Below are 17,316 nucleotides of genomic sequence, written 5' to 3'. Positions count from 1 at the left end.
TCCTTTACGCCGCTCCACTAGACCTCATACCCTTCCTTCTTATCTGCATGATTACCATTGTGCCCTTTTATCATCCTCTGACCAATCATCTAGCAAAGGTACTCCTCGTTATCCTTTATCCTCTGTTTTGTCTTACTCTCGTCTTTCCTCTTCTTACAAACATTTATTCTGTCCCTTTCTACTGTTACTGATCCAAAAACCTACCAACAAGCTATTAAACACTCCATTTGGAGGGATGCCATGGCTGCAGAAATTTCTGCACTTGAACAGAACCATACTTAGGTCCTTACTACTTTGCCACCTGGTAAGAAAGCTATTGGATGCAAATGGGTCTTTAAGACCAAATTTTTAGCTGATGGTACTATTGATAAACACAAAGCTCGCCTAGTAGCCAAGGGTTACACTCAAACTGAGGGAGTTGATTTTTTTGACACTTTTTCCCCTGTGGCTAAGATGACTACACTGCGTTTGCTTCTCTCTCTTGCTGCTGCTCAAAATTGGTTTCTTCACCAATTAGATGTTAACAATGCATTTCTTCATGGTGATCTTCATGAAGAGGTGTACATGATTCCCCCACCTGGATTTTCTACTCCTCAGTCGAATATGGTGTGCAAGCTTGAAAAATCACTTTATGGCCTTAAACAGGCTAGTAGACAATGGTATTTTAAGCTTTCTGCTGCCTTATTTTGTTATAGGTATAATCAGTCTCCTTCTGACCATTCTTTATTCACTAAATCCACTGGTTCTTCTTTCACTGCTATACTTGTTTATGTGGATGATGTGGTGCTTGCTGGAAATGACATGACAGAAATTAATCTCATCAAGGCACATTTAGATGAAGCTTTTACTATTAAAGATCTTGGAGAACTCAAATATTTTCTTGGGTTGGAATTAGCTCGTTCAAAGGAAGGTATCTCTCTTTCTCAACGCAAGTTTGCTCTTGAATTACTTGAAGATACTGGTTATCTTGCTTGCAAACCTGCTAGTACACCAATGGATCCTCATCTCAAGTTGTCTAAATACATGGGCACTCCTTTGTCCAACCCCTTATCCTATAGAAGATTGATTGGGCGTTTTCAGTATTACCACCACCAGACCCGATCTCAGCTTTGCAACTCACCATTTAAGTCAATTCTTGTCTGATCCTCGGGATATACATATGCAAGCTGCCTATCGGGTCCTTCAGTACATCAAGTCTTGTCTTGGTGCTGGTTTATTTTTCCTGCTAAATCTGATCTTAAGTTGAAAGCTTTTAGCGATTCTGATTGGGCAGGCTGTGTAGACACCAGGCGTTTAGTTACTGGTTTTTGTGTCTTTCTGAGTCCCTCTTTAATCTCTTGGAAATCTAAAAAATAGCCCACAGTGTCCCGTTCTTCTAGTGAAGCTGAGTATCGTGCTCTTGCAACTACAACGTGTGAGCTTCAATGGTTATTGTATCTTCTCCATGATCTTGAACACACACATTGTGATCCTGCTTATCTTTACTATGATAGCCAATCAGCTCTTCAGATTGCTGCCAATCCCACTTTTCACGAATGTACTAAACACATTGATCTTGATTGCCACTTAGTTCGTGAGAAGCTTCAAGAAAAAATCATCCGTCTTTTTTCTGGTGTGTTCTTCAGATCAGCTTGCAGCAGATGTTTATACTAAGGCTCTTCATCCTAAGCCCTTTTTTGAGCTCATTTCCAAGCTGGGCATGATTAATATACATGCTCTAGCTTGCGGGGGGGGTGTCAGCTCCAACTTAATTCTGTTATAATTGAAATTAGTTGTATAATACCTGAATTAGTTATGTATCATTAGTTATTCTCATATACATGTATATATATTGCTGGCTGTACAGATATTATACAATCAATATTCATTTTCCCATTTTCCCAATATTTCGCTTCCAGTCACACTGATCAAGTTAGTACCATAATGTTTTAATTATTTTTATTTTAATTTTCTTGATTAATGAGCTCATCATATCAATTTCATTAAATATTTTTGTTTCATTTTTTAAGTATGGTTTATATTTTATCATCAGGATTCTAATTTGTAAGAAAGGTTAAATAAAATATAGGATAACGGTAGTATTGATTTTAAAAAATCCCATCAATATGGAGTCAAACTTTCAAATCAATGAAATTGTATAAATAGGCACTGATTAGAAGTAGAGACTAGCAAAAATATATTGGGTGTTTTAGGGTAAGAACTTTCCAAACCAATTCTGCTACAAGAAACCAACCCATTCGCAAAGTTCAATCAACAAAACCAAAAAAAAACCCTTTGTTAGGGGTAAAAAGGCTTGGGCCAATTCAGCTAAAAAAAAAAAAAGAAGCTCTTGTTACCTAAAAGCAATGTTTTTGTTCAAAGAAGGCCTCATCTAAATGGAAATCCAGATTAGTTTGGATTAGATTGGACCAGCATATTCAAATGTTTCAGGATACCGAGTACAAAAGCAAAAAGAAAAAAAAAAAAAAAAACCAGATTGGCATCGTACTTATATAATATTCAAAAAGTATATTGCCTTTTAATTCACTCAAACTCAAATAAACAATGAATAATTAGCCTGCAAATCCAGTTCATCCACATAGGTGGAGGCCTGATATTGCGTTATATGAAACAAGGAATAATGTGCCACTTATCTTTGCTTTATAGAAGACAATCATTACTATATATATATTATCCTATTAATCTTACAATATTCTAAATAGGTTATGCTTAATTATCAATTAATAACACCATCTATCAATCAGTTAATAATTTGATTAAACTTTTTGAGATATGACTCTAAGCAATCACAGAATAATGGGAAAGTAGCCATACTAATTAAGCAGCCCACAAGCATGTCTAATTAACATAGGGCATCACATTTAGTTACATATATAGATGACGAAAGTATTATTTCTTCCATTACATACATAGATAATTAAGGTAGATCAATCCTATAATGTATTGTTTGGTACGTGAAAAATGATTCTTTATAAAAAAAAAAAAAATGAAAACTGTACCCATCTCATTTTCTTTCTACTTACATTTCTCTTTTTCCCTTAGAGAACACATTTTTTCTGATACCAAACGTGCACTAACTTATGAATAAAAATATCACACACTTACATACATACATACATATATATATATATATATTATAGATGGTGAAAATCCAAAAGTGATGAGGAAAACACATGGTACATAATTGACATATCAGGAAAACACAGGTGGATTGATTTGTGAACTGAGGTGTGTCATATTTCATATGTCATTCCGACCTTGAGAAGCCTTCCACGTGGAACAGCCATGTGTTTGACCCCTTGTCTGAAGTTGTATCTCAAGAAGTTGTAGATATAATTGACAACGATCTTATTGATGAAGGATGAATTAGGCTTAGCCACAACCTCAGCTTCTCCCAACAAGTAAACCACCCCTTTTTCTCTTGCTTTCTCTACAAACTTGATCTCATCATCAACATCAACCTGCTCGTGGGTGATGGCACGACCAGAATCTGATGAGGCACGTGATATTCCATTATTTTGCTCCGGTGCTATTCTGTGGGACCTAGAGCTCTTCCCTCTCGTCACCTCACCATTATCACTGATCAGGTCTCGTTCCCCAAAGCGCTGACTTGCTCTGTGCCTCCTTGAGTCTCTTCGTGGATCGCCATAAGATCTTCTTCACGAATAAATGCCTCCAAGTGTTGTACTAGTTGCGCCTCAAACTCCTCTGGCTCTTCAAGCCGATCGTTGTAACCATACCTCACAACACACCGGAACATTCGGTGCTCTCTTGGTCCCACCTATTAGATGAATGATTGTCCCACATCGAGCTAAGTGAATATACAAATGTGTGATAAGCACTTTCAAAGTAATTTAAGCTATTTTGGTGTAAGTAACGAGTCTTAGCTTATGATTAATGTAAAATTCTAATATGTTATTAGAGGCGGGCCTATATGGAACTTAAAAAAGGGAGAACAAATTGACTTTGATATTGAAGATAAAAGAAAATAAAAAAATTAGTAAAGGAAATATTAGACACATGATAGCTCAAGATCGAGAACTATATAAATGTGGGGTAATTAATGAGTCCTTCTAAAGAAGTTTAAGCTATTTTGGTTAAAGAATTAATCACAATTATATAAATGTGCAGTGAACCCTTCCAAAGTAACTTAAGTTATTTTAAGTGACAATCTTAATTTGTGACTAAGATAAAACTCTAATATGATATATTAGAGCACGGATGATTTGGGACTTCAAAAAAAGACAGGAAAAAAAAAAAAGATTGACATTGATATTGAATAAAAAGAAAAGAAAACAAAAAAATAATGAGAAAAATATTAAATATATGATAATCCCATATCTATGATTAATATAAAACTCTAACATTACCTGGCGAAACAGGAATCTCTCCTCCAGTACAACTCTGCTAATAGGAATGGACTTGATAGAAACAAACACTACCACGGAGTGGATTGATGGTACGTTGGCAACAAAGTGAGGGAATATTGGAGGAATGCCCTGAACCAGTTCAGAATACAGAAGTCCAATTCCAGGCACACGATTTATATTGGAATTGCTGATCAAGTCATTCAGATGCTCTGTGGAAATCTTGTGTTCGAGCTCAAAATTGTATCTTTCTTTGTGCACATAATGCCATGTGCCCATCATCATGGTCAAGAAGATAGCAGATACAAGTGGAAGAAAGCCTCCTTGTGGGAACTTGGTTAATTGTGCTGAAAGATACAGTGCCTCTGAGCAACCAAATACCAAAAAGAAGAGAACAACCCACCACAGGCTTGCCTTCCATATAATTAGCATTATAAGTGTAACCAGGCTTGTTGTGATCATCATGTCACAAACCACAGCAATCCCTGCATGCACATGCTTACTGCTGAGTTAAAAGAATTCAATCAAATCAGACTAGCTAATTGTTATGAATTCAAATAGAGAGCATGTCTTAAAAGATTAGCTTTTAGGTGAGAGATCATCAAACTTATAAAGTTCATCACAATATAAAACTCATAACAATGTTACTCTGTTTAAGAGTGGACATCTCTAGCCTACTTGCCAGTCAAAACCCTCCATAGCTAGGAGGTCCTCTTCATGAGGTCAGCTCTCAATGAAAACAATAATATTATGAGTACAAATTTAAAGAAAAAGCTAGTTCCAAAACACTAGCCTTTGGGGTAAGAGCATATTTTGAACTTATAAACCCCACAATATAGGACTCATAATCTCAATAAAAGCACTAATGCTATGATTACAAGTCTAAAGAGAAAGTTCATTTTAAAAGACTAGCTTTTGGGTGAAAGAGTCTTTTAAACTTTTAAATCCTATGACGTGAGGCTCGTAATCTCAATGAAAACACTAAAGTTATGAGTATAAATTTAAAGAGAGAGGCTATTTCCAAAATAGTAGCCTTTAGATGCAAGTGAGTTATCTTGTGTGATATGAGACTCATTTATAATACCAGATCAACAAAAGTGAAAAAGAAGTGCCATAATTACCGTATGCATGACTGATATTTTCTGTGGTCCTAAAGGCAGCACAGATCACAATGCATGCAAGCATGAACATGTAGTTGATCTCAGGAATATACACCTGACCCCTGTGCTTGACAGAAGTATGAACAACCTTAACCCTAGGGAAACAACCTAGATTTAGGGCCTGTGACAAAATGGAAAATGCTCCAGATATCATTGCTTGGCTTGCTATGATGGCAGCAGCTATAGCTATCACAAAGGTTGGCCAATATAATGGATCTGCATGTATTCACAATTGAGAGACCAAATGTTATACGGATCATCCAAAATTCTCTCCCTCTCTCTCTCCCTCTCCCTCTCTATAAATATGCGTTGTGTGTGTGTGTGTGTGTCTCTGTGTGTGCGCATAATGATCAACTTACCTGGTATGCTATCATAGAATGTATCGGCTACGTTCTCTGGGAATTTTCGTAGATATGCTGCTTGCCCGCTATATGCAGCTAGCAATGCAGGAAATGTAACGCAAGTGAAGCTAATCTGCAAGATAAGTTATATTAATTCAAAGGTTTCATGTTGATTAATTAAAAATAAATTGAAAGTTATATAAGACTATAAGGCAAGTCTTATCAAATTGGCTTAAGCAATTTCTGATAAGAAGACAACCGTAATATAATAAGGGAAGAGGATAAAAAACAAAAAGGGGAAAATGTGGACCTAAGACCTTTGAGATTTAAAAAAAAAAGGTACAAAGCCCAGGCAAAGGGAAGGAAAAAAAAAATAAATGAAGGAAAGATGAAGGAAAAAAAAAATAGAAAAGTATTAAAAGATATTAAAAAATCCCACATTAATTAATTAAATAATGAATTGAAGCTGTATAACATTAAGACAAGTCCTATAAAATTGGCTTAAGCTATTTTAATAGAATGATAAACTTAATACATACATACATACATACATACATACAGACATATATATATAAATATAATTTTCAAAAGTTTAATAAGTTATCATGCTCGACAATTTATTTGTTGCTTGGCAAAGGATTGGCAGACGACATTCATAGCAGTAGAGAATCCTTGAGCCAACACAGAACCCAAACAGAGCCTCAAGAGGCAAACAGTCAGGATGTACGTTCATGACAAACTAATTAATGCTAAGATAATGATATATTGACCATATTAATATTATATTTAATAAGATAAGTTTGTGAAGTGGAATAAGCAAGTATTGTAAATTAGAAACATGATGAACTTACTTGAATTGATCGTACGCTAAAGTGACCCAAGTCAGCGAACATGGCTTCAGATCCTGATATTGTGGTGGGGACGTAAAACTAATTAACTAATCATCCATTAATTAGAGAATTAAAGAATGACACAATACAAGCTAAGTGAGAATAATATATAATAAAGCACCTGTGATGCATAAGAAGACTCCTCCAAGTGAAATCCATCCATGCTTACCATTCCTCTTGAAATAATCAACAATATATTTTGGATTGAAAGCACGTAATACCCCAACGTCATGTTTGAATAAATTGTAAAGACCGATTCCTCCTATAAATGAAAACCACACGATGATAATTGGGGCGAATGAAAATCCCACTTTATCTGTCCCAAATCGTTGTACTGAGAAAAGCACCACTAAGATCGCTATCGAAATTCCCACAACAGCGCCTGAAAATAGAGTTTAACCAAAAAAAAAAAATCCAATTAATTACGATTATCTAATTTCGAATTTATTCATAATTATGTCCAAACATTCATAAATTTGTGAGTACCTTGACCCAAGGATTTACTGATCCCGCTTACCGCCGAAAGAACTGCGTGCGTTTATGTCAAAGTAGTCAACAAGCAATCAGCAATTGAGCAAATTTTAATAATTTCGGGTACTCAAAAATATTAGGCATTATTAGAATTTATAATAATAGGTTACAGCTATTTTGGTAGAAAGACACATATAATAGACTATACCTTTATTTTCATTTAAAAAAAAAGAAAAATTTTGTTCAAAATGGAAGACTTTATATTCAGTCTGAGATTTTGATGAAACAATAGCAGGAAACCAAGCTCCTTAAAATGGGTGACGTAATTAAATATATATATATATATATATATATTTAAAAAACTAAATAACTGTGGATGTCACGAGAAACTCTCACATCATGGAGACAGGTATATATGAAACCAAAAAAGCAAAAAGTAATTTATAATATTATTATAACGCATTTAAACTGGTCAAATTAAATATCTCCTTGGCCATCAAAAAGAAACTGATGAAATTGAAGAACCTGAGATGGATGGTGTAAGAACGCCGTCTCCGATCACCATGGAAGTTCCCATAATGGTTACAAGCACAAGCAAAATCCTCACAGATTTACTATTCTCTATCTTGTTTTTGATCTTCTCGGCTCGTTTAAACCGGCTCGACGGTTCTTCCAGCCGGTAATTTGATATCTCCCTGTCCTCTGGTTGTTGATTCGGAATAAGACTCACCTTCACATGCCGACATATCAACGAATAGAGCGCAAACGCTCCGCCTATAAAAGAAAATTCAAAAAGAAAATCGGAATATGGAATATCAGAGAGAGACATATTAGAGACCCGGTCGAGAAATCTTACCGTTTCCATTGTCGTTGGCCCATAAGACGATAAAAACATACTTGAGCATTGGTATGAGGACGAGAGTGTAGATGATGAGAGACAAGACGCCGAGAATGTCGTCGATGTTTTTGATACCGTCGGTGAAAGTACTGGCGTACACGTAAAGTGGAGACGTACCGATATCGCCATAGACAATCCCTAAGCTTTGAAATGCTAAACTCAGAGTGACTCTCCAAGTCAACTGTAAACAGAAAGGTGAAATTAATTAAGATTCGATCAAAGCTTAGAGATGACTGAAATTGAAATTAAGACGAAGAGTTGATCGATGAATTTCAGTACCTTAGAGAGGTGGCTTTGGGAGTCGGAAACTCTTCCGGCTTCCAAATTGAGAGAGTCTACACGACGGAGCTTTGCCCACGATGCCTTTCGCTCTTTGAGATTGTTATTTTCTTCCTTCAATGATGTTTCCATCTCTCTCTCTCTGCGCCTCGGATCTGCTTCTCGGCTCACTCACTACACATGCTTATATATATACTTTTTAATATAGGGGAAATGACAATTGGAGACGTACGAAAAGATATTAATAACCATTAACTATTTCGGATCTTCCATAATTGAAATCCTATTAAGCGTCATGGTTCTTGCTTACAATTAAAAACAAAGGGAGAATATCAGTAAAAGACACTGTAAATAATTTAATTTCATAAAAAAGCTTCAAACAAGTAAACACTACAAATTAATTAGTGAAGTTTTTTGTTTTGACAAGTATTTTATTTGTTCAAGTCCTCATTAACTATTTTAGAATTCAAATCTTCCATATTTGAAACATGATTTGTTTTTCTCAAATGTGACTTATTGTTAGTTTTTATATGTGAACAATTTTCTTGAGTAGTCCTTGTGATTTTCCTTTAAGGTCTTTCATTGATATTCTTCCTTTAATAAATTATCTTTATGAGCCAAACACAGGTCTAGAAACTAATTGATGAGGGGCCAAATTGAAAATGAAACATGGAATGAGTGGACCAAAGTCTATTTTATAAATCTTTACAAGCAAAACTTCTAATTTTTGCCAAAGGAATATTTAAATTTATTGGGGGCACGAAGCCTCTCCTCACCCCTGGATCTGTCTCTGTTATGACTCATGAGCAAATAGTGATCCAAGTCTTAGTTTTTATGCGCAAAAATTCTTCTCCTGATTACTTCAAAGTTACTCCATTCACCTTCAATACTTAACCAAACGGAAACAGCAGTGCAAGTAAAGTAATAAAAACAAGAATAAATATTAAAAGGAGCAACGACGTTCGAACGGAGCACACGATAGAAGCATTAATTTACACATCTAATTTAATTTATTTTTAAATGATATTTTAGACTATATGTTTTATTTTTAATTGCAAGAAAGGACCTTGGTCCTTAATGAGATTCCAGTTATTTATGATCTATAATTATCATTAATATTTTTACAGGGTCTGTAATTGTAATTTTCCCTTTAATATATGGTTTCATTATACAACTTTGCTTCTCTTGTTCATATTATAGGCTAAAACCAATAACAAAGTCAGACCTTGCACACAATAATTGTATTATTTTATTATACCTTAAACGCCGTGTCCTATGGTCAATTTTTAACGCATCGAATAACAAATTTAGAATTTGGCCAAAAAGAATTAATAACAAATTAAGAAGCTCGATTATTGCAGGCCTTTTGTTTATTTCTGCCCGCAACCACCGCTGAAGATGGAATTTCTAATGCAACTCGTCACACCTCATCACTACGATGACATTTATCACATATTATTTTATTTAAACGTCTCATCAGTTATACTCTTTTTAAATAAAAGCACTATTAAATGCAGATGAATTTGGAACCTATTGGTTTGAAAATCTCTTCGTTTATTTTAATTCCAATTTATAATTATTTGATTGACATGAGTTGTTTGTATAAGCGATGCCTCCATTTGAATAGGATTTATGAGTGGGTGGGAGTGAATAGAATTTTATATTTATAAATTATGATAATTTAAACGTGAGAATATTTAAAATAAAAAATATTTTGTTTTCAATAGTAAAAATGATTTGTATAATTTAAACTATTTTTGGTAACAAGATTAGGAAAAACAAATTAGTATTCCTTGAAAAAAATTAAAAGAAGGCCACACAAGGAAATGAAATTTGAAAAAGTTGGATTATGAGTCATAGTCTTTATATGTGTGTGTGTATATATAATTTATGAGTAGTGTGAGTTAACTGAATTTTTCATATTTTATATATAATGACAATTTGAACATGAGAAGATTAAAATATGATTTATAAAAAAGAAATATATATATATATATATATATGTTTTTAATAATAAATCAAATAATTTATATAATTTAAACTATTTTTGGTAAGAATAGGACAAGCACATTACTATTCCTTGAAAAAAGTTAAAGGATGGCCACAGAAGGAAATACAATTTGAAAACGTTAGATTATCAGTCATACTCTTCATTTGTATACATGCATACATATATATTTTATGAGTCGTGTGAGTGAAGAGAATGTTTTATATTTTATATATAATGATCATTTAAACATGAGAAGATTAAAATATGATTTATATAAAAAATAAAAATAAATATGTTTTTAATAATAAATCAAATAATCTATATAATTTAAACTATCTTTGGAAAGATTAGGAAAATCAAATTACTATTCCTTGAAAAAAGTTAAAGGATGACCACACAAGGAAATACAATTTGAAAACGTTAGACTGTTAGTCACACTCTTTATTTATTATGTCTATATATATAATGATAATTTAAACATGAGAAGATTAAAATTTGAATTGCAAAAAAGAAAATATATATGTTTTTAATAATAAATCAAATAATTTATATAATTTAAACTATTTTTAGTAAGATTAGGAAAAGCAGATTACTGTTCCTTGAAAAAGGTTAAAGGATACCGCACAAGGAAATACAATGTGAAAACGTTAGATTATCAGTCATACTGTTTATTAATATGTGTGTGTGTGTGTAATTTATGAGTAGTGTGAGTATAAAAAAGGGATATAAAATGGTTATTTTTTTTCCTATTTAATGGTTATGAACTATTAAGTAATCTGACGCTGAATATTCTAAAATCCTTTATTTTTAATCGTTAAATTTTTGCATTTTGGAAATGAGAAATTATGAAAGATAATATTCAATGATTTTGGACTAAAAATTGTTGAATAGTTTGTTATTATCCAACAGTTATTCACTTATAACCGTTGAATATATATAATTATTTAGCGATTTTGTGACACAACCGTTGAATAGTTTTTATTATATTATTAGTCATCATATTTAATGGTTTTTCTCATAACCGTTGAATGTTATGACCTAATTTTTTGCAATGGGCAAACTATATTTCTAGCAATCCCTCTGCATTGTAAATTTCAAAATGATATTCCAACACTCAGACACAAATTCTAGCCAATAATAGTCACATATATACATAAATGTACAATGAATTTTTATAAAAAACTTATATACAACTTGAAGTGCTTAAATTAAACCAATTAGTGGCTAAAACATAAAGCCCAAAATCCCAAAGTTTTCCTAAGTTTCCTAACTACCTTTGCTGCTGGCTATTAAAACTAAACCATGCTTTAAAAATACTATGTGCTAACTCTTCAAGGACTTCTTTCATTTGAGCATGAGTATATGTGTCACAGTATGCGTCCTCATAGTACTATATGCAAAATTAACAAATTAAAATCATGTTTATTGATAAAAACAAATATAATATTAATGAATAAGAAGACAATATATATTACATTATTAGGAAGAATTTCAGTTAGAGCATGTTGGATTATGTCCTTCATGAATTTCATGACAGCGTACCGACAATCCCTGACTTTGTCTGCTTGCTGTGGCCACTACTATCATACAATAGATAAAAAAATCAAATAGTTAATTAATAATATGACATGACCTATACAGTGACATTGCTAACATAATTAATGATAAATACATATACCTTGACAACTGTCCATGATGCTACTGTATCAAAGTGACCGTTGCCCTTTACTAGTTGTCGAAATTGTTGATAAACATTAATGCAGTATATGACAATGGCCCTAACGTGAAATAGAAAACTTGACATGAGAAATATTCATATAAAAAGAACAAATTACATACATATACACAAAAAATTAATCAATTTATTGGTTAATTATTTCCACAATATGCGATCTGTTAGAGGGATGACCACTAGGAAGAGGATCAAGGTACCACACCTTCTCTAAAGTTAGATTGATCACAAAACTGATCTTTTCTTCCACCCGCTTGTTTCAACATGCTTCACAAATGGTTTGCCAAATTCAATATCAAGGTCTTTTATCTTTTGAAACAATTCTTCATTAGTCAATTGCTTTGGTGGTCTCTGTTCTTTTATTTTTCCATCAAAAGACTTTTTTCATTGATGATATCGATATTTGTCACCAACCATCTATGATACCTAAGGTACACATTTTTCATACCATGCTGCAATCTCATTGAACATGTTCTTTCTTCATAAATAGGACATCCAAGTTGTCCTTTAATGCTATAGCCTGATAGATTATTATACGTCAGAAAGTTGTTGATTGTACCAAAAAGCATAGCTCTTAAATTGAATATTTCTTTTCTGTAGGCATCATATACCTCCACACTTGTCTCCCACCACAATCTCAAGTCTTTAATCAATGGTTCTAAGTAAACATTTATATCATTCTCGGGTTGCTTGGGCCCTGATATTAGCAAGGATAACATCATATATTTTTGCTTCATGCAAAGCCACGAAAGAAGGTTATAAATGACCATCATCATAGGGCATGTACTATAAGTACTACTTTGTATCCCATGCGGGTTCATCCCATCAGTAGATAATGCGAGACATGAGTTCTATCTTCTTTTCCAAACTAAGAGTACTTTCGATGAAACCTTATCCATCTAGGAGAATAAGATGGATGCTGAATCTTGTCATCTTTAATCCTTCCATTTGCATGCCATGTTAAATTCTTTGCCTCTTGACGTATGCTATACAAATGCCTAAATTTTGGAATAATAGAAAAATACCATATTGCCTTCTCTGGACTTTTCCTATTTTGCTTATAACGTGATGTTTCACACTTAGGACAGTGGGCTAGCTCTTCATGTTCATTTCTAAACAAAATGCAATCGTTAAGGCAAGCATGTGTCTTTTTATAGCTCAAGCCAACTATGCGTAACACCTTTACATTATATAGCCGACCCGAAAGCTTGTTATTCTTCGGTAGCATTAGTTTGATTAGAGAGAGCATGCTTGAAAAACTTGTATCACTCCACCACTTGTTGCTTTCAAATTGTATAATTCTAACACAGTGGACAATAGAGTTATCTCATTACAACCCTCGTACAAAGGTGTCTCCGCATCAATTTTCAACCTTTCTAACTTCTCTAAAAAATTCTCAAGTTGCTCTTCCATCACATCAACCAATTCTTCAAGATAGTTAGCCTCATATGCATTTGTGTCAAAAGACGGTGATGATGGACAACTTTTTATATACCCTTAGCTACTATTATTCACATCTTCAGGTGTCTCCTAATGCTTTATCCAATACTTATAACTCTGATCAATTCCATACTTAAACAAGTGAAATTTACATGTCTCAGGAGAAATTAACTTCACATTGCCACAACTTAAACAAGGACAAACAATTCGCTCACGGTTTTACATTATTTACTGCAAACTTAACAAATTCTGTCACCCCATCCCAATATTCTTTAGATAGGCAATTGGCAGACATCCACTCCTTATCCATAATGCCCTATTTAAGAAAGATGGTAAAGATAAAAAAACATTCAGTAAGTCATGAGTTTAATTACTTCAACTATGCTTATATTTGTTCTTTTCAAAGGCAAAATTAAAATTAAAAAATTAGCAACATAATGATTTCAAATGAGTATTCCGTAGGCGTTATACCCTTTCTTTACACTATTTTAATCTAAAAAATTTTAAAAAAATTCAAGAAATAAAATAGAAGTATAATTAAACTCGCTTCGGACCATCAAACAACTTTAACAATAGTCATATTTGCAAGACTAAAATTTTAAAAAAATTTCAGCAACATAATGACATAAACTAAGCATTTCCTAAGCTTACGACCCTCTTTTAACAAATTAAACATTAAAATAATAACAAATTTATATTAAAAATTACTCAATCAATCACATTTAACAATTTCACAATTCAAATTTTAGAATTGGCAATAGACAGAGCATTTTCATTCAAACAAAATTCAAGCACATTGTATATGAAATCATTCCCACTTTAAATAATCATAACCTATTTAATCTATGTTCAAATAAACAACTCAAATTTTATACAATTTCTTAAAAAAACTAACCTTTTTTTTTCATTTGCCAATGTAACCCACGAAGCAAGGAACCATGGCTGAAGGGACATGGACCATGAATCTAGCTACTAGAAGGGAAGAGGAAGATGGAGTTAGGAAGAGAGAGGGGAAGAGGAAGAGGAATCAAGGACTTATGTGTTCGCACACCACACAGCGGAAGATGAAAATGGCAACGAAGGCAAGTGATAGCGTTCCAATGGCGAAATATGGAAGGGTTTGGCTGGAAATGTGTATTTGGTACTTGGGGAAGGAGATTCAATAGTGGGTATTTAGTTTTGTAGAAAGAAAATGAAGTTTTGAGTGTTCGAAGAGTAACAGCTTCATGAAGACGAATAGGCCATTTAAAAGCTATTATTCAATGATTCTATTAAAGAACTGTTGAATATATGTTTATTTATTGATTTCATAACAGAAACCGTTAAATATTCTAAATGTTTATACAAAGGGTTTATTTAAGGAATTGTTGAATAATTCGATGACATCATCAGGCGGTTTTTGAAGCATTTACTCAACGGTTTTTGCATTTAACTATTGAATATTCTGACGATTTATTCAACGGTTGTTTTTAGGGAACCGTTGGATAATACAATGATGTCATTAGGCACTTCTCTGAAGCATTTACTTAATGATTTTTATATTTAATGATTTATATATATATATATATATATATTCAATGGTTATATTTTTAACTACTAAATAGTAGCTTTCAAAGTCTTGCTTTTTTTTATTCAACATTTTTTTTATCGTTGAATATAAGGCATTATATATCCCTTATTTTTTAGTAGTGTGAATAGAATTTTTTATATTATATATATAATGATAATTTAAACATGAGAAGATTAAAACATGATTTATAAAATAAAAAATGTGCGTGTTTTAAAATAATAAAACAAATAATTAGTATGATTTAATCTAGTTTTGGTAAGATTAGGAAGGGCGCCCATCACTATTTCTTGGGAAAATTAAAGAAGGTCTGGGCTACACACAAGGAAATACAATTTGAAATCATTAAATTGATATGATGAGTTTCATATATATAGTTTATAATTAGTAGTGGAAGTGAATAGAATTTTTATATTTTGTATATAATGATAATTTAAACAAGAGAAGATTAAAGTATGGTTTATAAAATAAGAAAGTATATGTGTTTTAAATAATAAAAAAGTAATTAATATGATTTAAAGTCCTTTTGGTAAATTAATTGTTTATTGTATAAAGTAATTTAATAGCTTAATTGTATAATTTATAAAAATTTACTCTAACCCTAGCATGGTTAAATTGTATAATAGCAACAACTTTTTTTTAACTCCCTTAAATAAATATCATAAAACTAATTATAAGCAAAGTATATGATTTAGCGTTGAAATCCAAATACTATGCTTTTCTTCACTATTATGATTGCTCAACCACTCCTCCACAACTTGCTTCCAAGTCCCTACTATGAGTACCTTGTGTAGCTATTTGAGCATGCTCAAGCGTAGCATATGTGCAAATTTTATTTGAACTGATCCACAAAATAGTCAAAGCTCTGGACCGTAAGTCCATAGCCATAATTTCCAAATTGCAACGTAAGTCCCCACGTTTGTCTTTACAAGTTGGTTCCGCGTATATATATCTCTGTCGTAGTAGGAAGGAGCAGTCTCTTAGGATGTGCATTATACAAGTTGCTTCAACTCACGTCCCTTTCAACACCCAGTATCTATATCCCACCAATCTATCTATTAAAACCTTGAGTAAGCCTAGGGAAATATTATGGGCCTCTTTAATTAATGAAAATGAATGGAATGGAATGAAATTATATGAAAAAAGGGCTTCTAAACTTGTTTTTGGTGTTCTGTTTCTTTTTAATTTTTGAAAATGGTGTTATATTATTTTTATTGTTAACAAATATTATCTTTGACAGTTAATTAACAAAAAAATTAGTTAACAAAAAGAACCTTAAAATTACAAAAAAGTACCAAGGAAAATTGTAGGGCAACATTTGTTTTCAAAAATTAAAAAGAAACATTATACTAACAATGAGTTTAAGGTCTCAAACTTTCTTAGACTTATAGTTTGAGAATGGAATTGCCACTAATTCTTTTAAAAAAAATAAAAAAACATATAATGATTAAGATGTAGAGAAGAAATAAATCAACCATATTCATAGAAAAAAAATGTAATTTTATTCATGAGATTTGTGGAGAATGTAATAATTCTCATAATTCATGGTAGTGCTTCCAAGTTCCAAGTATAAGTACCTTTTTTAGCTATTTGAATGTGCTCAACCGTAGCTTAGGTGAAAATTTTCTTTCAACTGATAACATATTCAAAGCTGCATCGTAAGGCTTTTAATTATTTGTCCATAGCCATAATTTCCAAATTGCAACGTAAGAACGTTTGAAAACGGATAAAAAAGGGAGTTAAAGGATAAATTTGCTCATAAGCTATAAGTTTCAAAGTGAAAGTAACTCAAAACTTGTTTTTGGTGTGATGTATGTTTTTCTTCAACTTTTAAAAAAGATGTTATATTATTCTTTTTGTTTACAAATATTAACTTTAATTGTTAATTAACCAATAAATTACAAAAAAAAGCCTTAAAATTATAGAAAATGACCAAGAATTTTTTTTGATCATTTTGTGTAATTTTTTAACATTTTTTATAATTTTTGAGGTCATTTTTATAATTTTCTAATCAATTAACACTTAAAGTTAGCTTTTGCTAACGGTAGGTGTGACATTATATCATTTTTAAAAATTGAAAAGAAACATTACACCAACAATAAGTTTAAGATCTCAAATATTCCTTAACTTAGAGTTTAAAGGTAAAGTTGCAATGTGAAGAAGATATAAATCAACCATATT

General features: G+C 32.2%; 1 protein-coding gene across 1 annotated transcript; it reads right to left on the bottom strand.

The window, feature by feature from the left end:
* Nucleotides 1–2,817: 2,817 nt before the first annotated feature.
* On the bottom strand, nt 2,818–8,577 carry LOC129299730 (potassium transporter 5-like). Its single transcript, XM_054938193.1, has 11 exons — nt 8,407–8,577; nt 8,086–8,308; nt 7,755–8,003; nt 7,245–7,286; nt 6,880–7,140; nt 6,720–6,772; nt 5,887–6,001; nt 5,489–5,743; nt 4,371–4,852; nt 3,615–3,781; nt 2,818–3,579 (listed from the first exon to the last, which is right to left on the bottom strand). Exons 1-11 carry the CDS (start codon nt 8,536–8,538, stop codon nt 3,234–3,236), a joined length of 2,325 nt encoding a protein of 774 aa, XP_054794168.1. The 5' UTR covers nt 8,539–8,577; the 3' UTR covers nt 2,818–3,233.
* Between the last annotated feature and the right edge of the window lie 8,739 nt (nt 8,578–17,316).

This window comes from Prosopis cineraria, unplaced genomic scaffold, assembly GCF_029017545.1.
Source record: "Prosopis cineraria cultivar Desert tree isolate PC_DT_omini unplaced genomic scaffold, ASM2901754v1 PC2, whole genome shotgun sequence".
Lineage (NCBI taxonomy): Eukaryota > Viridiplantae > Streptophyta > Magnoliopsida > Fabales > Fabaceae > Prosopis > Prosopis cineraria.
This window is presented reverse-complemented; position numbering and strand designations above follow the sequence as displayed.